A 23,191-nucleotide genomic window follows, 5' to 3' on the forward strand; every position below is an offset into this window, starting at 1 on the left:
TCAAGAAGAAAATATCTGTAGTTTACATTTACTTATGAAATGGTTACATGGATAGAAGTTATACAGAATTTATAGCCTCATTCACCTAATTGGCTGTAATATATGACTTTAAAACTAACAACAAAGCAACAACAAGCTGTTTGTTAGTTTAGGAATAAAACGCATAAGAAACTTTGAATGTGTGGTACCACCTTACCTGAGTCCGCTTGCAGCTGCTGGAGGTGTAGATATTTATTGACACTGTGGAAGTACTGTAAGAGCTCAGATGTTAATCAAAACTGTGTAAATAAACTCTTAATGTAGAATTTACTGTCACAGTGGGTGTGTTGTTGTGGTTTCCACTTGTTGCCAGTAGATGTTACTAAAGATCTGTCTAAAGGAGTATTTTACCACTATGGTTTCATTTTGGAAAGGTACTAATTCTTAAAAGTGACAAAATTAATCCCACACAACTACTATAAGTCCCCCACCATTAAAAAATGTGTTTCTTCTTGTTCCTACAGTTGGATGTTTGAGCTTCACTGTACAGAATGATGTATGTGCAGAGTTTGACACCAGAAGACTGTTTTCACTGTTCTCACATCCATCTGCTGAAAGAGGAAAGTTTTTTTCTGCTCACCCAAAATCTGAGTTTAACACGAGCACATTTTGTGACAAGTGCTATGGTGGTGCAGTGGTTAATTGCACAATGCATAATAAGGGGAATATCAGTACCGTCGCCTCCCAGCAACAGGGTTCTAGGTTTGAAACCACTGGTGACCTTAGGTGCTGTAGATGTGACTGTGAATGTAGATGGTTGTCTGTTAACCCTGTGACTGACTGGCGACCCATCCAGGTTTTACCCCGTCTCTCACCCAATGTCAGCTGAGATCAGCTCCAGCTCCCCTGCAACCTTCTAGAGAATAAGTGGTAAAGAAAATCAACAACTACCCCTTTAGAGCCAATCATGGCACAAATCTCATGTGGGGGGATGTGAAGCCTCCAGGGCACGTACACTGAGATTGATCTTTTTCAGAAGAGGTGAAGTAGGAGTCATCTTCTGTTCAGCAGTTACATTTTTGAAATGAAAAATATTTACATATAAATCGTTTCTGGATGTTTTGATGAGAGAGAAGAGGAGGAGATGTTATTTTGAGGATTCCTAAACATATAAAGTGTGTGTAGGGGATTTTTAACTATGTATGGTTTCATTCCAGTCACAGTACTTAGATGTGAAGAGTCAAGTCTGGACTATACTTACGCATTTTAAAATAATGTCTCATAAATTACTGAATCACATTCACTGCTTTGTTAATCATCAACAGATGAAGTGATTCACTGACTGCAGACTGGATGGCAGCCCAACCATGGGGCAGAGAATCCTCACCTGTCTCACATTTATAGTACATAACACTCTAGTGATTGATTGAGGCAAAGAAACACCATTAACATGAAATATCCTACCAGAGACGTGTGAAGTAACACCTTCTTTTTTTGCTGATTTCAGGTAACTTTGGGAATCGCTGTCACAGGGCACTTAGAAACATCTCATAGCAAGACACTTTCAGTTGTTTTTATTGAGAGTAAACTTTGCACTGACACTTTCATTTACAGTTTTGGCCACACATCAAACCTCTCTTATGGACCGACTGGGAATGTATCAAGTATAATCTACGAGAGTGCAATTCCTTTTATTGAATTCTGTAGTTGTTGGCTGAGGGATCGTTAAAATATAAACATTATATATGGAATATAAAATGGCACTGGACCATTCACCACACCATAAATCCAATTCTAAAACCAAGAAAACAAAAAAAAGGAAATAATAATAATAATAATAATAATAATAATAATAAAAGCAACACTCATCAGTCCTCCACGTGTTTCCTGACAGCACTGGATTAGTGCAACACATCAACAGCATGCTTGTGCAAAAATAAAGACCCCAGACTCAGTGCTTCCATGTTGCACCATGCAACCCAAATAAACGCGTGCAGTTCTATTCAATCAAGCCAAGTCTGAAGTGTCGTGGGCTAAACCGTCTGCCCTCACATCTCAGTCGTCTTTATGAAATGTCACCGTCAGCACTTTCGACCTGTCCAGCTCCTTCACAGTTTAATGTTCAATACAGAGAGAGAGCGAGAAAAAGAGAGGGGGTGGGGGGTGTCATTTTAGGGGTTTGCCACTTCCTCTATACTTAAAATCACTTCAGTGGAGCACTCCAGACCACTTCACTTTAAAAAAAAAAAAAAAAAAAAGTTTCAAACGCTAAATATGTCCACGTCCTGTCTGCTTATATGAAATACGTGGAATTGAAACTTCAAATCATAAAATATAAGTGATGCATTTTTTTTTTTTGATTGCATATCACATTCTGTATAACTGGCTACTTCCATAAAGGGAGAAACAATCTGCTCTTGGACAGGATATAGCATCTCTACATGCCTTTGGCGTGATGTAAAGTATCATTAAACCACTTCATTATGACTGTCCAAGTCCACGAAGCACCAAATCATATCTCAACACAACAGGCAGTGTTCAATTTCTGTGTAAACATTACAGTTGAGGGGGAAAAAAGTTTTTAAAATAGAGGCTGGATGACAACCCAGGATTCAAGGGTGCTACATCATCAAGATCCTTAAAAATAAAATATAAAAATCAAAAGGCCAACTACATTTCAAACAACATTCAGATGAAGTGGATATTAATTATAGTGGAAACTCTTGTACTCGGAGCGGATAATTGAAAAATAAAGTTCAAAGCACTTTTTGAGCTGGTAAAAATGGCCAAACATGGACACTGCTTCTCTGGGAATGGGACAAATGATACGAATGTGCACCAAGAACCTCAGTGTACAGTAACAGCCAAAGCGGTGTGTTCTCCATCACCTTTCATCAGCAACTTTTGTTTAGCGACGACGTCAATAAATACCGACAAAGAAACAAATACCATCAAAACAAAAAAGGCACACAGACCCGACAACTCTGGTCTCAACTGGAAGAATTTTTCATCTCTATAAAGGCGGAGTAACGTAATTAAAAAAAAAAAAAAAAAAAAGGATAAGTTACAGTAAAAACCCATCTCCCATCTATCAACAGAACACTGTGCTAGCCATCAGTAGTGGAATAGATATGATTAAAAAAAACAAACTGTGGTTATAAAACCTTAACGGAGTTCAGGAGTGTTTCCATTTACAGCGTTTTGAAGTTGCTTCAGCTCAGTATTCATTGTACAAAACTCTTAAATGCAAATAGACAAACTGAACTGCTAAATGCTTACGTTTAAACACAAAATGCTCCTCACATTAAAAGTGCAACAACAAAACTGAACTATAAATGCTTAAATTACATTTTTAGTCTGCATTTCAAATCCTGACTTTTGCATTGACATTTTTTTCCTCAATGTTATTTATATAATCTTGAGGAAATGACCACTATAGACTGTTTGATGAGTCTGTTACTGTTTGACAGCAGCGATAATGACCATTTAATTAAAAATACCACAATGATTAAAATTCTGTGACGAACACAGAGTTTAACACTTTAAAAACTGAGCCAAAGCAACAGTAAAATACAGTAATCTGGATGACACTAATGAATGAAAGCTAATCTCTGATAAAGGCAGAGAAGTATTTGGATGGGTAGCAGGTGAATTATGTGAGCAGGAAAAAAAAAAAAGACAACAAGCACCCATGATGCTTAAGTGTCTTTGAGCAAAAGACACTGAATCCAACTCTACCAACTCTGTGGGGCGCTGCTCTGTAGCGGAGAGACTGACCTCTGACCATTTCTCTTCTGCGGATCACTGGAGTATTACAAAAAGAATTCGAACCATCATAAAATCCAACAAGCACGAGTGTGACGCTCACCGAGCAGACATTTAGGTGTATCGTCTCTTTTCTTTGCAGCGCACCAAAAAGGAAACATCAGTAGTGAGTCGGCTCTCTAAAGCAGGCACAGTGTGCGTGAAGGTCCAAAAAACAGAATCAGGCCCTCTGATTGTACAGTACGCTAACAAGCTCCAAGGTTACAGTTATTTGGCTCTCGGAGCTCCGGATAGGCTCGTGGTTGGGGGTCAGTGTGTGTGAGCAAAGTGTGGGCCGACTCTTAAGAGCTCGGTAGGGCGCGTGCGAGGCAAGTTTGGATTTCAGCGTGATCAGCACCAAAACTTCACCCTGAACAAACTGAGAAGACAAATACAGGAAAGTGGGGATATATAAATAAAATAAAGAAAAACAAAAAACATGTGCAGCATTTTATGTGTTATGATATCAGTAGCTTTCCATTGATGTACTCGGTTTTAAACACTTATTTGTTTTAAAGAATAGTTTGTCTGTTTTTACAGCAGACAAAAGCACTTAAAAAAATCAAACTGCTTATGACATCATCTTTACTGGACAAAGTCCGCAGGGCTTTATGTCCTCTCTAGATACAGTATAATACATACAGTAAACACTCTAACCCCAAACACCGACATTATATCTTTATATTTATCCATCAGTGATCTCTCTAGTTTTCCCAGTTTGCTTCTTCTTTCAGTTTTCTTTCCTTTTCCAGGTTCGTCCCTCAAACCCACTATTTCCGTACTTGGCTCGACCTTCGTCTCTCTACGTCGTTCTTTCACACTAAGTGTACTTGCTCCTCCCACTCCTCAGGTGATTGGTCCCCCTCTAACTGAAGCATGAGGTCTAAGTCTCTCTCTGTGGCTGCGGCAGTGTGTGCTGGACTGTTTCCACGTTGGGCGTGTGAGCATGGGTGTGTGTGCGCTTCGTCCAGCGACAGATCAGCCACACACCCGGCGTCCACGTCCTCCTCACCGGCCTCTCTGTTTTCCAGCTCCAGAGTGCAGGGCCTCTTCTGACCCTCCACGCTCGCAGCACCCGGACAGGGACTCACAGACCCTCTGTCCGCCTCTGGCTCACCCTCCAGGGGCTGCCAGATCGGGGCAGGGGTTACGTCCCTGGAGGTCTGGCTCTCTGACTCAGTCTCGGTGTGTGTGTCAGGCGAGGAGTCAGTCTCTGTGGTGGGCGGGGAGGGGATGAGGGCCAGGCTCTGGGGGTTGTTCTGGGGGTTTATGTTGTGGTTAAACCAGGCCATGATGTTGTCCAGCAGCTGGGCACTGGTTGTGGGGTCCAGGGGTTCCAGACTCTGAGGGTCGCTGGGGGTAAAAGGGCCCCCCGGGGGGATGACCGGTGAAAGCAGCAGCTCCGGCTCGAGGTCTGGAGAAGGGAGGCACAACTGGGCGAGGGGCTGGGGGTCTGACTTGGGGGGCTGTTCGAGAGCGTAGGCAGCAGGACACTCTGGAGTGTAAGAGCTACTGTGTTCTGGGCAAGGGTTGTAAGAGCTGTCCGGTTTTGGGGTGCTGTCATACGTGGCTGCGTGTTCCCGGTTATATAAACTAGGATGGGCGGGGTTTTGGGTGCGTTCAAGTGCGCAGGAGGCAGTGTGCTCAGCCTCAGCCAAATAAGTACTTGTGTGGCAGTAACTCTGCTCTTTTATGTCGTAGCGAGGGTCTGTGATGGTGATATGGTCAAGAACATACGGGGTATTCAGCGCACCCGCGTCTTGTCTATGGCTGCAGTCGCTGTAAGCGGGTTCCATGGCGTAGGGAGCAGAGAGTGCACTGTGGTTGTATGTGTGGTGTGAGCAGAGCTGCTCCTGTGTGTGTGTGTCTAGGTCATAAGGAGTGGTTATGTTCCCTAGTTTCATAAGGCTGTCTCCCAGCTCCAGCAGCTCTGCACTGAGAGAGGGAGGTGGGGGAGGGAGGGGGAGGGCGTTAGGCATGGGAGGCTGGGAGGTGGAGTCTGTCCTGTTTGGGGGGCGAGGAGGATCTAGGAGAGAAGTGGGAAAGGACGAGCCTCTGGCTCCCGGAGGACCGTCTTTATTGAGAGAGTGCAACGCAACGTCACCCAGGTCTCCTGCGGGTCCCGGCCCCCTCTCCTGTCCTCTGTCCAGTCCACGATCCAGCTCCACCCTTCCCTCCATGCTTCTCTCCATGCCTCCCTCCAGGCCTCGCTCTCTGCGGGACTCCTGAAGCGACAGCTGGATGGCCAGCAGGATGTTCGGATCGTCTTCGTCCAGGGAGCCCAGCGCTCTCCTGCGGCCCTCGCTCCTCTCTGGACCCTCTGGAACACAAAATGTCACATTAAAACAAGCGGTGCTTTGTGAAGCTTGATGCCAGATTGTACTTCTATCAGATCTGATTCATGGAGCAATACATTTAAAATCTCATTTACTGGCTGTCTGAGTTTGTGCAAATAAATAATATTGCTTTAGAAAATCTACAATTTATATGACACCATACGTAGGTGAATATAGTACCTGTCCCACACTGAGTTCATCTCCAAAACGCTATGTATTTTTTTTTTTTTAAAGAACTTTTCGTACATTTCTTTTTGTAATAAAGCTCTTTATATATTAAAATGTTTGCCAGACCTGTGTTGTCACTCCTCCTGCTGGTCTCTGGTGTGTTGCTGCTGCTTCTAAGGTTGTGCAGACTCAGCATATCTCCTCTGCGCCGCGGCCTGTGTCTACGACGGTACTGGATGTCAGCATAATCCTGCAAGGAGCCATTCAAGTTAAGTTATTACAAAACCACTGCTCGAGTGAATATCCTAAGTCTGTTTTGCATCTTACAGGCACATAAAACAGGATTTAGCCCATGCATTTGCACAAAATGCCAGAGGTCTAGTGTGAGATAAAAGCAGATCTCTATGTGTTACCTGTGACTGTCTCTCCCTTTGATCTCCTGGTCCCAGTACGGAGTGACGACTCCCCATCTTAACACACACAAGCAAACTAAGTCAGCTGCAGCTGTAGTCATGCATTAATATGACCTAACGCAGAAGTAGGTCACTATGCGCAGGTTTAAGAGTAGCATTAGCTGGGCATGAACTAAAAAATGGTAGCAGAAGAGAAACAGTTAGTGTTTCAGTGTATGATGTGACAAGAGGAGTTTCTGTTTACCTCGGGAGAGGCAAAGCCCAGGTACTCCCAGTCCCATGATCCTCCAGGGAAGCTGAAACAAATACAAACACAGTCATGTTTGTGTTACAGAGAAACACATGAACCAGATGACTTAATATTTTGTTTTAGTGTAGTTTGTAACCAGGTTCTTATAACTTCACACTGTCTCATTTATCCCTGTCAGTGTCTCTTCTACAGACAATTTGTTAACAGAAGCCAAAAAACAGCCTGTGTGGAATGTGCGTGTTTGTTCGTACTTCCTGCGAGGAAGCTCAGGGGAGTCGTTGGGAGCCACACCACGAGCCACTGATGCCAGGAACTCCTGCCTCTTCTGCTGGACCAGACGCGCTGCACTGATTATCTTGTGGCACGGAGTCCTCAGGTACGGCCGGTTGACCTTCTGGGCCAGATCCTCCACTACCATCTCCAGGTCCGTCTGGGAGGACATAAAGACAACATGCTCATTTTAATCTGTTCAAGCAGAGACTGGAAATTCAGATTTAAAAAGGGATTTGGAACTCGTATTCAACTGGTGCTGTAGATAAGACACGAGCAGAGTATATTTTGAGTATTCTTGATCTCACGGGAGACTTCAATCTTAAGCCTGTTTAAATGTCTGAAAAATGGATGAAATGAAACTCTAGCGGGCCAAATGTTTTTGCAAGGCTATGCCTAATTCTGCTTGACTTCAATATCAACATTCTGTATAATTTAAGAAGAACTATCATACAATCCCTGAGTCACCAGAAAGGAACCGACCTATCAGAAAATGTGAGTTTTTATCTAACACAGAATAAAAATACTCCTTGTTTTGTTTGTTTTGCTTGGTAGAGCATCAAAAATATTAATTTGCAAGATAATTGGCTAGCAAACAAACACTGCAATTCATTCTATATCATAACTTAGTACCATATAGCTTTGCACAATCATGCTAACGTTATGTGTGCAACCACTGTGGAGTATAATGAGCGCACTTGTCTGTAAGGGGCATTAAAGGTTGTTACATCTTGTTCTTGCAGAGGATACATGCATGTCAGATATGTATTATTTAGATTACCTGCATGAGCTCAAATATCTCTTTCTGGGTGCTGCCTTGCTGCAGGAAGAAGCCATATGGGTAAGAGCACTTCAGCACGCGCCGCGTCTTCAGCAGCTCACACACACCGTCCTCGATAAACCGTGTGTCTGGAGGAGTGCCTTCACCTGGATGCACACACAGAAACACAGACGCTGGGATGAATTTAATACTTGGCAGTCTTAGTCTCCAGTTTAATTAAAAATAAGAAGACACACCAATACAGCCTCTGCCTTTCCTGTAGCAAGAAGTAAGAATTTGGGTTTCTATACACCTCTTAGCAACTGTAATGAGTATACAATTAACTGAAAGAGACTTACGGCAAATGAAGGCTCTGCTCAGCTGCTCCATCTTCTCTTTAGCTGTTTTCAAAAGTTTCTGCTCCAACTAACAAAGAAAGAGAAGAGAATACAAACATTTAATGATCATTTTGTAATGCATGCCTTAATTTTAGTAATTCCAGGCAGCTCTGTATCATTAGAAATGTGTGTGCACAGTATATGTTCTGTTTGTTTTACCTTATAACTGTGTTCATGGTTCTTGAAGCGGGTGTAATAGTGCATGAAACGGTCCAGCTCCTGAAAGCTTTTGTGCTTCTTTTCTGCCTGTAACAAAAAAAAACAACTTTATTTCATCAAAAACCTCTCAGTGCATGTGTGCGTACAGTAAATGTTAGTATAATTAAGTGTGTGTGACCAGCCTTGTGCGTGTGTGTGTGTTTATACCTCTACAGTCATCTCCTTGGACTGCTCTTCTAGCTGTTGGATGACCTCGTAGCGAGTGCATCGATAGTAGCCTCCCGTCGATGAGCTGTGCTTCTTCCACTCCTCCAGACAGATCCAACAGAAGTCATACTTACACTGAAAGAGGGGGGAAGCAGTGAATGAGTTCATTTCATAAATAAAACCAAAACACATTACATACTGGAATAAAAACATAAAATTAATCATAGTCATCGATCTGAGTTTATTTTAGCAGTATCTGTAGAAATGATGACACACGTATACCTTGGCACACTGCATGTGGTTGCAACCCTCATTCTTCTGAATGGGTGACTTGCAGTTGGCACACGGCTTGGAGTTGGTCAACAGCCACAGGCAGTTAGCAGCATCCTCATAGGCCTCGCTCACACCTGCCACTGTTGAAAGCGCATGCAAACACAGAGACGCACACACATTTTAGCAACATCTCAATTGTACAACACCTGCCCTGCAGATACACCCTCCAGCACACACATACGCACACAAACAGTCGCACATTTGGCAAATATCAATGACCTGAACACCTGCCACTACATTATGAAAATATATTAGACGCATCCCGGTAGGTCATCCTGACAGCTGCTGTTAACTGCCTCGTTGTGGTGCCAGCGTGCTGCGGTGCCAATTAAAATGAGCCCTGGTAACGCTGGAGATTTAGTGGAAACACAAACAATACAGGACAGACTTACACTCCTCAGGCTTCATCTCTGTGACTTTATGGAGCCAGTTCCTCCACATCTGACAGTCACATGGCTCATGGGCCTCGCCAAGGCACTCCCTGCAGACAGGGAGGGGGTGAACAGAGGATTAAATGCAGTAAAAATACAATGACGTGAGACGATAAAAGTAGCATAACAAGTTGTCAGTCATTACTAGAGACAGAAAGGGGCAGGAAAGCAAATAATTCAAACAACCCACCAAGAAATCAATGTTTTTCCACTGTGTAATTAAGATATTGGTTTTTTAGTTTTTAGAGCATCTCTGTAAACAATAACGGCAGCATTAAATATGACAGCGTGAACTGAATAGAGATGCAAAGAACAAAATGTAGCTTAAACATTACATCAGTTAACATACTGAGCTTTTAACGATGTCTGGGATGTGTGAAAGTGTTCGTAGAGATGACCGTGTGAGGGGCATGACTGCATGTGTGTTCAGCCAATAATTCATGGAGCCTACCAGCAGAAGAGGTGACCCTTGCCACAATCGACAGCTGGGGAGGGCAGCAGGGGGAAGTTGTGTGGGTCACTGTCCCCGGGGCCTGGTCGGGTGAGCCGCACCGCCCGCTCACAACGTGCTGCAGGACACCAGCGGATGGCTGGGTTGTTCTCCACGAAGGCCTGAAATGGAGGGAAGGTGAAGGCATGGAGACGTGATAACAAAGCACAAGACAGAAGGGAGTGTACAGAGCAGAAGTGATTGGGTAATGACAGAAAAACAGGAAGAAACAAGGAAATTTAAAACATGAAGCAAGAAGTCAGGCGATGAGTAAAGACACACTAAATAAATTTACAGTCAAAAGAAAAGGATTCCTTAAGCTCAATATTTCTTGGAGTTTCTACCTTGATGTCAAACTGAAGGTATCGCTGGTCCATCTCCCTGGAAACCACGCTCTCTATCACGTGCACCGGCACCAACTGGTAGCACTCGTAAGCCGGACAGAAGATATTGTGAGCATCACCCTCCTGAATCTTTACATTGAGGAACCTGAGAAACATGCACAAGAAAACTGTAGCAGACACGTTTAAACACACTGAAATATGTAAGGACATTTACAAACATATAAAAACAGGTTCCTACCCCTCCCAGCAGGCTCTGCAGAACTCATGGCCACAGGACATGTCCACTGGATCCTCAAACACTGAGATTGAGCACAAACAGATTCCACACTGCAGAGATAAAGAGAGACATCAAATTGTATTAAAATTATATTACATTTACTTGCAATTCAAAACCTTCACTGTGTCATCTTCATTATACGCAGGGGATGGATGAAATAACAGGAACAAAATATATAAAATAGGCCTCTGTGAAGCTTATAATGTTCAGTTTTTGTTGTCTTGTGGAGTTGATACTGTGACTGTCACAGATATATTTTTCCCTACTTATCCAACAACATACCTTTAAAGTAAATCCCTTACAAAATACACCAAACCTTACTTTAGATTGTACTAGTCTTCAGCAGTGTAACAGCTTGAGGTCTGAACACTGTGAAAATGCAAACGTTTAACCTCAGCCAGGATTTGCAGACAGACAAATGATGAATACTGGATGTGTAATTAGACCTGCCGCGAGAGCAGCAGTAGACAAGACAAGAGGATAAAATTTACAAACATGAGTCAACTACAAAGAGCGAAAAGGAGAATTATCTTCGGAGGTTACATATTTTTCCTCTAGTGAGATTAGACATTAACCTGCTATAAACAAACAAGACAGTTGCAACCAACTATGAAAACTATTATAAGCCGATGAGATGTACTTGTGAAAAGCTTAACTAAAATCTGACATTTTTGATGTGTCACAAATGCCTTCATGAACAGTTCTTAAGGCATTAACAGTCACAATTTTTACATTTAAATGCCTGAAATTAAAATAAATATATTTATAAGAAATATAAAATAAAACAGAACATTGAACTTCAGGCACATAGAGCTTTAGAGGGAAATATCTATGATTATCAATAATACTCTCACCACGGCTTACCAAGTAATTCCACATGAATGGACTTAATAACTTCTTTCACAGAAGCGTTTTTCAAAAAAGATTAGGTGCATTTACAAGAGTTAACTTAAACACTGATGCCAGTTAAAAAGTTGTGTCTCACCGTAGCCAGGCCCTCATCGCCAGGTGTGAGGCAGCTGTCGGTGGGGGAGGTGAGCGTGAGCGTGAGGGGTGAGCGAGGGGTCCTGGGAGTGCGGGGTGAGGGCAGGGTGTCCCAGGCGTTATAGCCGCTGGGTGGAGGAGTGGGCATGGTCACGCCCGAGCGCTGGCAGCAGCCTTCAGCGTCTGACATCCAGGCCTCCAGAAGTTTTTCTCGGTCCCAGTCTGAGAGAGGGAGGAGGTTATACACACACACACACAAGTTTAGCGAGAGGGAGCCGCTTATACACCAACAAATTCTACAGAGATGTCACTGAGGGTCAAGGTTTCATGAATGTTAACTCTAATAGACAAACAACACACACCATGTGCTCGGAGCAGGGCCTCAGCAGTGAAGAGGGGAGCTTGCAGCATGTCTGCGGTCTCCACGATCAGCATGTCTTTCAATCTGCGAAGGTCCTGAAGCTTCAGTCCCTCGTAAGGCTGAAAGGACAAGGTGGGAGACATGTTAGGAAGAGTACACACAAATGAATTCAGATAAATGAAGAGGTGGGAGAGATGAAAGAGAGAGAGAGAGAGGTAGTGGGGAACCAGTAAAGTTCGAGGAGCAGATTCAAGAAAACAGGGTCAAAAGGTAGGTGAGGGCAAGGAATTATAAGACATAAAGCGAGAGAAGAGAGAGGTATTAACTCAAAACAAGAACTGTGTGCGATAGATATTATGTTTAAGGAAGTGAAAAAGATTTCTTTTTTTTTTTAAATGAGTGAGAAAAATGAAAAAGAACAAGGATTGTGGGGCAGTCAGGGTGGCGGTGGGAAACAGAGATTAAATATTAGCATGGATTTAGCTGCAGGAAGGAAGATCAAACTGTTATCAGTTGGCAGCAGCCGCTGTTAGAGAACTGCGCTGGTGCTCTCTGTTTGAATACAACCATTAGAACAGGGTATTTATGTGTATGTGTATACTCACAGTATTATAATTAACTAGAGTAAATTGTGACCTATGAAAGAAGAACTTTGTAAGAAAGAAATTGCAGATCTTTTGGTGACAAGTTGGGACATTTGAGGGTAAGCAGTAAGAATCTAGAAGTGTAGTGGTGATGGTTAATGTGTTACACAATCTGCACACTTAAACGGTAAAAGCAGGAAGCTATTCAATGCAGAAAAGTAAAAGTAAGTAAGTCTGTTTGTGCACAAATACAGCCTCTGGGGGTTAGGATTGGGCAAATAGACACACAAAACAGGCTTTGACTCGCAACCATTCAAGTTAATTTATGTGTCAACATTGTTTATTTGAACTCAGCAGAAGTAATTCCCATGTTGGCTGAACATAAAAGAGTTAGATCATATAAAACACCTTCAGAATACTGATCACACAATTAGTCTCCTATTTGTTTTAATGCAGATTACCAAAAACCTCCTCAGAGAATGTTATCATCTTGCATCTTTGCAGGAATTTAAAAACACTGTCTGAGTGAGTGTAGGAGCGTTTTTGGGACTTGCTACCGTCTACCTTTTTACTTTGGAATAATCTTGTTGTGTTAATTGTGTTTCTTTATCACCATTTCCTCTGAAAAAAGCAAGCTGCTGCTTGGCACACATCATTTTTTTGGATAAACTCCACAACAAAAATTCAGTTTAAATTCAGAATTTAATTAACTTTCTGTGTGAAACTGTAAGCTCCTGGCGTAGTTTTTAGTTATGTTTTTTGGGCATTATTAGAGGGAAACATTAACAATAACACAACACAACAATGTCAAGGATAACATGAAAAAGCCCCAAGATGTATTTCCTTGATGTAAAGAGAGTAAAGATGATGACACGGTGACATCATATTACCAACAAACCAGTACAATAAATACCCAAATTATAATTTAAGTTTACATAAGTTTAATATCAAAATCTAAATCCAAACAATTACACACAGTTAACAGGAAACATAAGGACATTTCCTGTGACACCCATCATTAATATTTTTAAGTTGCAACAATCTCTTCTGCTTGGATCTATGACTAAGATCTGTGACTGCAAAATGCATGATAATAATATAATAACAATACTGATTTAAAATACACAACCAGCAGGAAACCCTCAGATCTCGTAACTGTGGCCTCACCTCCTTGTACTGAAGCAGGTTGGTTTCACCATGTGCGTCTGTGTTTGACTGCTGAGCTGAAGAGGAGGAGAAAACCATCTGTGACTCCAGGCTGAGGGCCAGCTCGGTGTGGTGATGCCGCTCGGCATGGTCACATGGCGTAAGCTTGTCCTCATCCTCTACAAAAAGGTCCGCCTCGCTTTGAATTAGCAGCTAGAGGGAGGGAACGAGGAGAGAAGAACGGGAGAACAAAGAGGAAGAGAAGAAAGAGGAGAGGAGTGATAATAGAAAGGAACAAGAAAATGAAGGTACTTGCAACAAAAGAAAACAAAGCAGCCAAGAGGCGAGAGCAAGTGGAGCAGACAAAGAGAACGATCAGGGTGAACAAGAAAAAAAAAGGGAGGAGAGAGAGAAAGAAGTCAAAGATGATAGAAAACAGAGAAGAATTGGGAGAAGAGAGAAGTAGGCAGTGACACATGAAGGAAAAAGGAGGAAAGAAAGAATAAGAACATGGAGAAGAAAGTGAAAGGGGAAGAGTGAAACAGCAAAAAAGGAGGTTGAGTAAAATGAAGAAAGGTTAAGAAGTATAAATTCAGCATATTCAGAAAGTTCTTCCAAACTCAAAAGCTGTAAAATCTTTTAAAAGACAAGGGATCTGATGATACTAAAACACAAAACAGATGCTCTAGATTCTAGAGCATCTGTTTTGTGTTTTATTATCATCAGATCCCTTGTCACATCTAGAGTCTAGATGCAGGGATACGCATAACACTGTCTACAGATTTTACTTGCTGTAAAAATCACACAGGATACAGATGGATCTGTGTGAGTTTCTCTCACCTCCACGCAGCTCTTCATTCCTGCAGCGGCAGCGTAGTGCAGACAGGTGCTGTGGTGGTTGTCGGTGGCGTTGACATTGGCCTTCTCGTACTGGCCTCCCTCCAGCCTGGCCCCCGTCCAACTCAGGATCATCTGGCAGTGAGAAAGCCCACAAATACACACTCATTATGTCAACAGAAATTACCTTTTTAAGTGTGCTCATAAACATTTCCCTTAATGTTTAAACTGTACATTTTCACCGACATGCACAGTAAGCATGAACACTGAACTACCTGCAGGGAGTCCGCGCGGCGTTGCTCATCCCTCTGGGGTCGGGCCAGTCGTGGTGACAGCGCCCCCTCTGGCAGCAGTAGGATCTGTGGGCCTTGGCACAGCACATGGAGGCACGTCTCGTTGTGCACATTACGCTTGTTAGGGTTCCCCTCTTTACTGATCAAGAAGGACCTATCAAACAGAAGTCAGGAAAGGACGGGATGAGTAAAACACAAGTTCAGAGGAGCTCGGAAATGAAATGAAAAGAGAAAAAGAAAGAAGACATGGAGCATAAGGTAAAAAAAAAAATGGAATAGAAAAGTGAAGCACACTTAAGAGAGTCAGAGATGTGGAGGAAAATGAAGGGATGAGTGGAGGTGACAGGAGGATGAGATGGATTGTGGGATAAGTGCGAGTGTTGGTGGTTAAGAAGAAAGGTAGAGGAGGAGGAGGAGGAGGAGGAGGAGAAGGAGGAGAAGAAAGATGGCAGAATATTGACTATTTCTGTTTAACATCTCTGGGATAATGGACATTCTGGCTGGCGGGTGCACACATACACACACGTGCACCCACACACACACACACACACACACACACACACACACACACACACACCCATAGACGGTGATGGATGTGCCAGTTGCACTGGGAGCCAGGCTGCGGTTGCAGTTCTGTTTAGCAAATAGTTTTTCTCTGCTTTTTGTCTGTCAAAACCTCCATTTACTGATTAGCTTTCCTTCCACTCCTTTACTTGGCTCCACCTATTCTATTCCTCTTCTTTCTACCTTTTCATCATTTAAAAAAAAAAAAATCTTTTGCATCCTTATACTTGCTTTTTTTTTTGTCCTTTTCAATCTTCTCTTCTATTTTACATCCTTTTAAATCTTATGGCAGCTGCATCAGTAAGAAAAGCCTGATCCTTTTTGATCAGTGGCAAAACCTGAATACGATTACATTTGAAACAACCTTCTTTCTAATGCAAATTCAGCAAAAAAAAAAAAAAAAAAAGTATAGAATACCAAGATTTCCACTGGTTGAAAAAACATTTAAAAAAACATGTTGTAAAACCTCTCCTCCTCTGCTCCCTCTGTAATTTGGACACAGCAGAAGCCACTATTGAATTAGCACTTGAATGTTCTTGTGCAGCCATTCAACCTATTCTTCCACTGCTGTCGTGCTCTTCCACTTTTGACCTTCGTATCCTGTCAGCCACGAGCCCCCTGCAGCCTCCCCCTAATGACAGTGTACCGCCAATTCACCCACACAGCAATAATCACAAATTATTCCCCTCCCAATTACAACCCAACAACCCCCTCCCTGCCTCTACACACAGACATATGTATACACACACAAAGCCTCAAGTTCAGGATGGATGGCTGTAATATCAGTCTACTAGAAACAACAGGCTGGCGGGGGGGACATCGCATGTTTTGCTGCATTCGTCAAACACCAAAGCTGTTCAAACCGTACAGGCATTAGACGAAGGCAGGGAACCTCAGGGGAGAGTTAAAAGCGTACATTTCACTCTGAAATACTGAATTAGTTTGAGGTGCGTGACCAAAAAGGAGCTAAACCCGTCCTGTAGTGTAAACACACCTCATATTTTAAGGAAGTTAAGTAGGAATAAAAGGAGACGTTTTTTGCTGCTAGTTGGGATGTTGTTGTATGTCCATAAACAAGCTTTATGTCTTCGTCTTCCTTCAAACAACAGAAAAATCAATTGTTCACAATGAGCGACCGAGCCACGATTGTTATTCACATATTTCTAAGACTGTGTGCTCACTTGTTGTGGAGGAAGGGTTACGCTTCCTGAACTACACCCATTTTTCCAGTAATAGGTCTAACTTGTGATTTTACTCATCTCATGGGAGTACTAGCCAACCCGGCCCACGGAGAGACAACTAGAAGAGGGAACTAACGTGAAGCGGCTACGTGTTAAAAATAATCTGAGAAACAGACGCTGCATCTACCAGCCCACGCTTGTCCTCTCTGAGTCTTTATTTTGTCTGAGATTTCTCGGTCGTCTATCTGCTTGCCTCTGTCCAATCGAGCCGTTGGAACAAAGACGCATTTCCTCTGATACTTATCAGGAGCAGGGAGCTGCATTCAGCACGCCTCTCTGGCCCATTATAGGTTAGTAGGAAGGGACACAAATAGCACACCGATTGATTCACTGTGTTATATTCACAGACTCGGACATGTTAAGCATTTGTGGAGTCACATTTTCCCCCCCTCAGAACACACACGCACGGGTGCACACATGCAGATGCACAGATAATTGACTGGCCTTTTCAAAACGGCTTCCTCTGACCCCCCCCCCCCCCCCCGTAATCATGGAAAGAAAGGGCAAGAGAGAGGGGAAGAGTGCAGGGGGGAAGAAGAGGAGGAGGTAAGGGCAGCTACTGAGTCACTGAATCAGCTGTCTTGGTCATGGCCAGCAGGCTGATTATCCCTGCAGGGGGTAAAAACACACACTGGTGTCTCGCTCTGTATGTTTTTTATTTTGACCCCTTTGTTTTAGGTTAAGTTAGACTCTTCTTTATTGATCCTCTAAGGACGTTATCCAAGGGAGGGTGTGCTGGAGTGTGAGTACGCCTGTTCTAATCAAGTGTGCATGCAATGGACTAAACTGTACAGAGGGGGTGGACAATAAGAGAAACTCTTTACAACATAATAACCATGCAGTGAATTCAAATCTGTTAACACTCTAAAGTGGTTAGCATTGCACTTCCATTATGTTGGGTTATTCACAATTTTAAAACAACAAGAACAGTCAAACTCTATACAGCACAGGCATCTGTCAATTCCCATAATGGGTCAAGCACCAAAAACACCTGGATCCTACAATTCCCATAATGCCACCCAGTAGCATCTTTCGTTAGAGCCTCTCTGCCTCCTAAAGGCTGACTTTTTTCAAACTCCACATCCCAAGTTTGTGACGCTTTCTGTTAAAGCCCATCCAGAGATAACCCCGATGACATCATTGGTTATTTTCTCAGACATTAGAAAGCTCCCTTCACAGCCAAAGAACACACTATGCAACTGTTTTCACAAGCTGAAGGTTATTCTTCATGACAAGCGCTCTGAACGTCATGTGTGAAAATTTGCAGAGTACTCTTTTTCTTGACACTCTCACATGTGTTCATTTAAGTTGTCATTCTTTTGAGACTGTGGTTTGCAGTTTTGTTAAGCAAATATCCTACAAAATCAGCATTGTTGAGGGTCTAATTTTGGTTGGTTGCCACTGTTCCTCGCTACTAATGCACTTCTCCTGTGTCTGGCATGTGTCAACACGGTTTTTGAGACTTTCTACCTTTACATACTTTGACAGCGACTGACATTTTTGGACATCTGTACGGCAAGATGTCTTACTTACTTGAAAACGCAATTATGAAAACGGTGAGTCTCAGACTTCTATTAAAGCTGACACAACGCTAATTGTTATTCAATTTAATATGACTCACTTGCATAACTGCCTTTGTAACAATATCGGATAACTGCTTAACAACATTACAGGCTGCAGCCTCAAAAATGACTGTCGAATTCAATCGACAGCTCTGTCGTTCTGAGCTAAATCCGAACCATAAAACACGTGTTTTACCTGAGTAGACGGGTCATGGCGTGGCGGCAGACGTAGTGCAGTGGTGTGTTGTGCTGGTACTGCTCTCCATACGACGCATTCGGATCCAGGCCATCCCTGAACTGAGGGTTGCCCTCGTACAGCTGCCAGGCCAGGGCCTCGTCGCCACTCACCAGGGCCTTGCGGAACTTGGTGGCTGTGTTGCCCATGGCTTCAAGCTTGCAAAGGGCCGCCTAAAGGGAGCTGTGGCAAATTCCTGCCTGCCTACACCACCACCACCGCCGCCGCCGCCCTCCTTGCCCTCCTCCTCCTCTTCCTCCCCCGTTCACCACAGGTCACAACTTAGAGCAACATGGTTCAGTGTTCTCCTGCCCTGTAAGTAGGAGAGAGAGAGAGGGAGAGATTGATTGGAGGAAAAAGAATGATAGAAAGAAGCACATGAGAAGAGGGATGAATTAGAATGAGTCAGATGATGATGAAGGGAGGAAAAACGAGAGAAATATAACGAGCAAAGAAGGAGGGAGACGGATGGAACGGTAGAGACAGACGGAGCGGCTCAATCAATCAGTCCATCCATCGATCAGCTGACGTGCTGCAGCAAGGATGTTATCTTACCGGAAATAGAAAGGAAAATGGAGGGACTGAAGAAAGAAGCTAGAAAGACGGAGAGATAATTATAAAGAGGGCAGGCGAGAGGGGAAGGTTAATGATATCCAAGCCATTGATTTTTTAGTCAGTTGATGAAAGGCATGGTCAATATTGCCACAGCTGGCCACTGCGAGTCCGGTCAGGTTGCGTTTTCAGAGGAATTTGCATATATTAGGCTGTTCACATGCTTGTCTGCTACTGGAGATATGAGAGTCAGAGTGTGTTAAACCATGCAGCACTAACACTCTGAGTCCAAACCAGTTTTACGTTGCCTCTCGGGCTCTAAACCAAAGTATCAAAAGAATCACAGCTATGGCCACTACAGCTGAGACTACTCTACCAGCAACAACTGATAAAACTCCTGAAGATTTTCAGTTGTTGTTTTTTTTTTAAACTTTCTTCAGCGCCATGACAAGCATTTTAATATCACAAGTAAATAATACGACACGCCGTACGAGAGTAAGTAATAACAGTGTGGTGAACAGGAAGAGATATGGGAAACAAACAAAACACACACTATTTCTTGAAACACATTGTACATAATCACTATCTTTATCAATGTATTCTGCTTCATTTCCTTCCTTGCCCCCCCCCATGTCTCCCTCTTTCTCTGACACACACACACACACACACACACACACACACACAGTTTGTCCTGTCTTGAACACACAAACAGGCACACACAGCATTACATCCTGTAATGAGCAAAGGCTGTATGCGAGTGCATGTGTCTGTGTGCGTATTGGGCCGTTGAGGGTATCATTACAGTCTTCATTCTATGGCCATCTGTCTAACCCTCACAAAGAGCCTCTTTTAGCCCAGCTACAGTTGGCCGCTGGCTGGCCAGGGTCTGGAACATTTGAATAACATGGCTGGCTGCCTCCCCTCTTCTGCCTCCCATTTCTATGCGGTGACAGACAGGGACGCAGACAGAGAAAACGCACACTGACAGACGGAGACATACGGGGCCGCACAGAGGCTGCTGAATATTAGCAAACATTTTGTAAGTTCTGCTCCTGTGATGAAGTAGTAAACCAGACCTTTTGTGTGTGTGTGTGTGTGTGTCTTTGTTTGTATATATCTGGAGTGGCTGTAGTGGTGGATGGGGTTACTATAGTTAATAGGTCAGTCTGTCTGCTTGGCTCTCTGTTTTGTGCACACTGGTTTACTTCCAGTTCACTTCACTCCTCTGTGTATCTTCGCCAGTCTCTCTCTGTCTCTCATACTAAATAAGGACAGGAAGTCTGGACATGGATGAACTTTGGAATTCCAGGGAAGTCCTGCTGCTGGCACTTGGCAGTGACAGCACAATTATCTGCTATTACGAAACCTCTTAGAGCCAACACGTCATTTAGTGGTCGGGCGGAGCGAGGCTGAGGAAGTGTTTCACTTGACCTATTAGCCTTAATCCACACCAGAAACAGCGGTACGCTCGTGAATTGTGTTTAAAAATTAACACTGTTAAGTCACACTGGTAGCACAGGTCTACACAGAACAGGCAGAGTGTAGATGTGGTATTCCCTACGTGAAGCAATGTGATAATCAAGACTTAATGACTCATGAGCTCAGGAATCCCAAACACATGAATCTTGTCTGGAATTCCTTTCTGATGATTTTCTGTTCACAAGAAACCAGGTCATTGCACTCAATCCCAGCTGGCGATACGCACATTTCCATAAAATAAAGATGTCACAATGTTTCCCGTTATCCCGCTTTTTATGACGAAATTTTGGGTGTGACTTTCATGGTGCTTTTAGGAAAGTAAGAGCTGACGTGATTAGACTGACTGGATTAAACACTTGATGGAAAATTCATCTGCAACTATTAAATGTTTTTTTCAGGCAAAAAATAACACATTCTCTGGTTACAGCTTCTCCAGTGTGATGATTTACTGCTTTTCTGTGGCTGATATCATTGAATATCTTTGGGTTTGGGACTGTTGGTGGAACAAAACAATGATGTAACAACATTTTAAGACATCATCTTTGGCTCTGAGTAATCGTGCTGGGCACTTTTCATTATTTTCTGATATTTTATCAACTAAATGATGAATCAATTAAACCAGAAAAACAATTTAGTCAACTAACAATTATCTTCAAAAATCAATTACTTAGTTTGTCAATGATATGTCAGAAAATTGTGAAAAATGCCCGCCATAATTTCATAAGGAATAAGACAATGTCTTTAAAACTTCTGTCTGACCAATAGTTCAAAACTCAAAGATACTCAGTTAGCCTTGATATAAAATAGAGAAAATCTGAGAGATCCTCTCAGTTGACACTAAAATCAGTATCTGCCAGTTCTGTTTGATAAATGGCTTAAAGGATTAATTGATTGTCAAACAGCTGAGTGATTGACTAATCCTCTCAGATCGAAATCAGAGTAATTGATAATGAAAATAATCATTACTTGTAGCCTTACCAGGATCACTGTCTATCTCATATCACATCTTAATATCATGTTGATGTGTATTTCAGCTCTGTGATCAATTGCAAAAACCCAGCTACGATCAGCTTGCCATGGCTGATTGTTGCTGAAAGAAAACCCAAACAACAGAGCAGTTCAACCTCTATTTAAAGGGCTAACTTACAGATACTACAGTATTACTATCACTATAACATGAATTTAAACTGAAAACCATCCACTGTCATGTCATCAGAGTTTTCAAAACTTGCTGTCAGCTGATAAACATCAAAATCAAACATCTCAGTCAAACTACAGGTGGGTCATTGCTTCTGGAGGACAAAGTCAGGTTGCCGAGAGACATAAAACTTATACGAAAGAGTCAAAGTCAGGCAGGAGCTGCATAATGAGGTACTGCCCAACTTACTTCAGGAGCGGTTCGGCATTTACCAAAATTAGCTAGGTCACCCCGTATCAGCTAAATATTCAGGTCAGACCTCGTGTGGTTATCCCTGAAGAAGTGTGTCAGCATGAAATGGAGCACAAAACAAACAGCAGTCGACTTCTCTCTGCATGTTTCTGTCCATGCGGCCCCACGGTTAAAGCTCCTTTGTTCAACACACTGACAGTCCGTGTGAATTACTAACCCAGCTGGAAAGAGAGTGTTTGTGTCGGCTGTCTGAAATGTTGCGGATAAAACGCTTTACCTTGAGTGCAAACGCGTCCCCTAGTAGCCGTGACGGCGCCGTGGGGAAACGTTAACACCCAAAGGAGTCTACCTTCCTGCCGTTACCGAAGCTAGCTCTCTCGTTAGGTTAGCGCGGTGTGTTAGCCTCAACTACCTTCCCTTTACAGCAGCAAAACATCCAATATCTCCGCCGTTTTTACTTACCCTATCGTCTCACTTGGTCGCTAGTCGCACGTTCGAAACTTTCGTAAATCAAGAGCCATTATCTCATCACTGTCATTCGCATCTCCGGCTGCTTTTCCGCTGGACCATCCTCTCTGCCACCGGACCCGGCGGGGACGACGATGCTGCTGCTAAGAGCGGAGGGGCGAGACTGACCGGACCACCTCAGTATGTTGTTGTTGCTGCCAAAGAGAAAAGCTCAATGCGCATGCCCGGTGCCAACTGTCACACAGAGAGCTCTCACCTGATTGGCTGTCTGGGTTCCATGGTTTTTAGCACAACTATCTTTCCTCTTCTTGGCTTTAACCGTGTTTTAGTTGCTATAACAACAAGTGAGTTTGACATATTGAAAGTTTAATATTAATATATATGAACTTAATAATTAGGTGAATAAATAATTTTCGAGAAAAAAAACCATTTAATGTTTAAGACTGATTTAATTCGTTGTAAGTTGTAGTTGTAGTATATCTAGTCCTCCACGGTGCTTTTTAAAAGTAGCAATCTCACAGAAAAATACATTTCAAGTAAAAGTTAGCATTCACATTTTACTTGGTGATCCCCTCCAGACCTTTTTTAAGATGTATATGAAATACTTTGAATAATCTTTTGTGTCTGATATGTTTTTTTCACAAAAAAGTTCAATTATCTTGTTAAAAACTTTAAATTACTCCCTCTCCCTCATTAAAAATTCCCCAGTCTATAAATATGCAAATATATTTCATTTCAGAAGTTTAACTGTTGGACACAAGGTGTCTCCTACTTCACTGTAAAGATTGATTTCTATCTTATTAACTTCATAAATGTAACGGAGTTAAAAGTACAATATTTGCCTCAGACATTTAGAGGAGTATAAAGTAGCATTAA

At 42.7% G+C, this 23,191-nt stretch overlaps 1 protein-coding gene across 2 annotated transcripts; it reads right to left on the minus strand.

The window, feature by feature from the left end:
- Positions 1-1,538: 1,538 nt before the first annotated feature.
- On the minus strand, positions 1,539-22,517 carry LOC122969641 (ankyrin repeat and IBR domain-containing protein 1-like). Of its 2 annotated transcripts, XM_044335519.1 has the most exons (21): positions 22,310-22,517; positions 18,388-18,739; positions 14,807-14,978; positions 14,535-14,666; positions 13,716-13,907; positions 11,966-12,083; positions 11,605-11,825; positions 10,581-10,669; positions 10,343-10,487; positions 9,960-10,120; positions 9,470-9,558; positions 9,027-9,157; positions 8,745-8,879; positions 8,538-8,624; positions 8,340-8,406; positions 8,002-8,147; positions 7,202-7,380; positions 6,945-6,996; positions 6,701-6,757; positions 6,414-6,537; positions 1,539-6,103 (listed from the first exon to the last, which is right to left on the minus strand). In XM_044335519.1, the coding sequence occupies exons 2-21, from the start codon at positions 18,573-18,575 to the stop codon at positions 4,599-4,601; spliced, it is 3,990 nt and encodes a 1,329-aa protein (XP_044191454.1). In that variant the 5' UTR covers positions 18,576-18,739; positions 22,310-22,517; the 3' UTR covers positions 1,539-4,598. The 2 variants fall into 2 exon arrangements, with proteins under 2 accessions (XP_044191454.1, XP_044191455.1); XM_044335520.1 differs by lacking the exon at positions 6,701-6,757.
- Between the last annotated feature and the right edge of the window lie 674 nt (positions 22,518-23,191).

This window comes from Thunnus albacares, chromosome 19 (genome assembly GCF_914725855.1).
Source record: "Thunnus albacares chromosome 19, fThuAlb1.1, whole genome shotgun sequence".
NCBI lineage: Eukaryota > Metazoa > Chordata > Actinopteri > Scombriformes > Scombridae > Thunnus > Thunnus albacares.

What these genes read in the sequence shown, in the direction of transcription:
- LOC122969641 (XM_044335519.1), bottom strand. Translation starts at nt 18,575, where the DNA reads ATGGGCAACACAGCCACCAAGTTCCGCAAGGCCCTGGTGAGTGGCGAC. An exon ending in TGCAGAGCCTGCTGGGAGGG is followed by an intron (nt 10,488 to 10,580) that starts GTAGGAACCTGT and finishes CATGTTTCTCAG; the next exon opens with GTTCCTCAATGTAAAGATTC. An exon ending in AAAGGGAGAGACAGTCACAG is followed by an intron (nt 6,538 to 6,700) that starts GTAACACATAGA and finishes GGCTCCTTGCAG; the next exon opens with GATTATGCTGACATCCAGTA.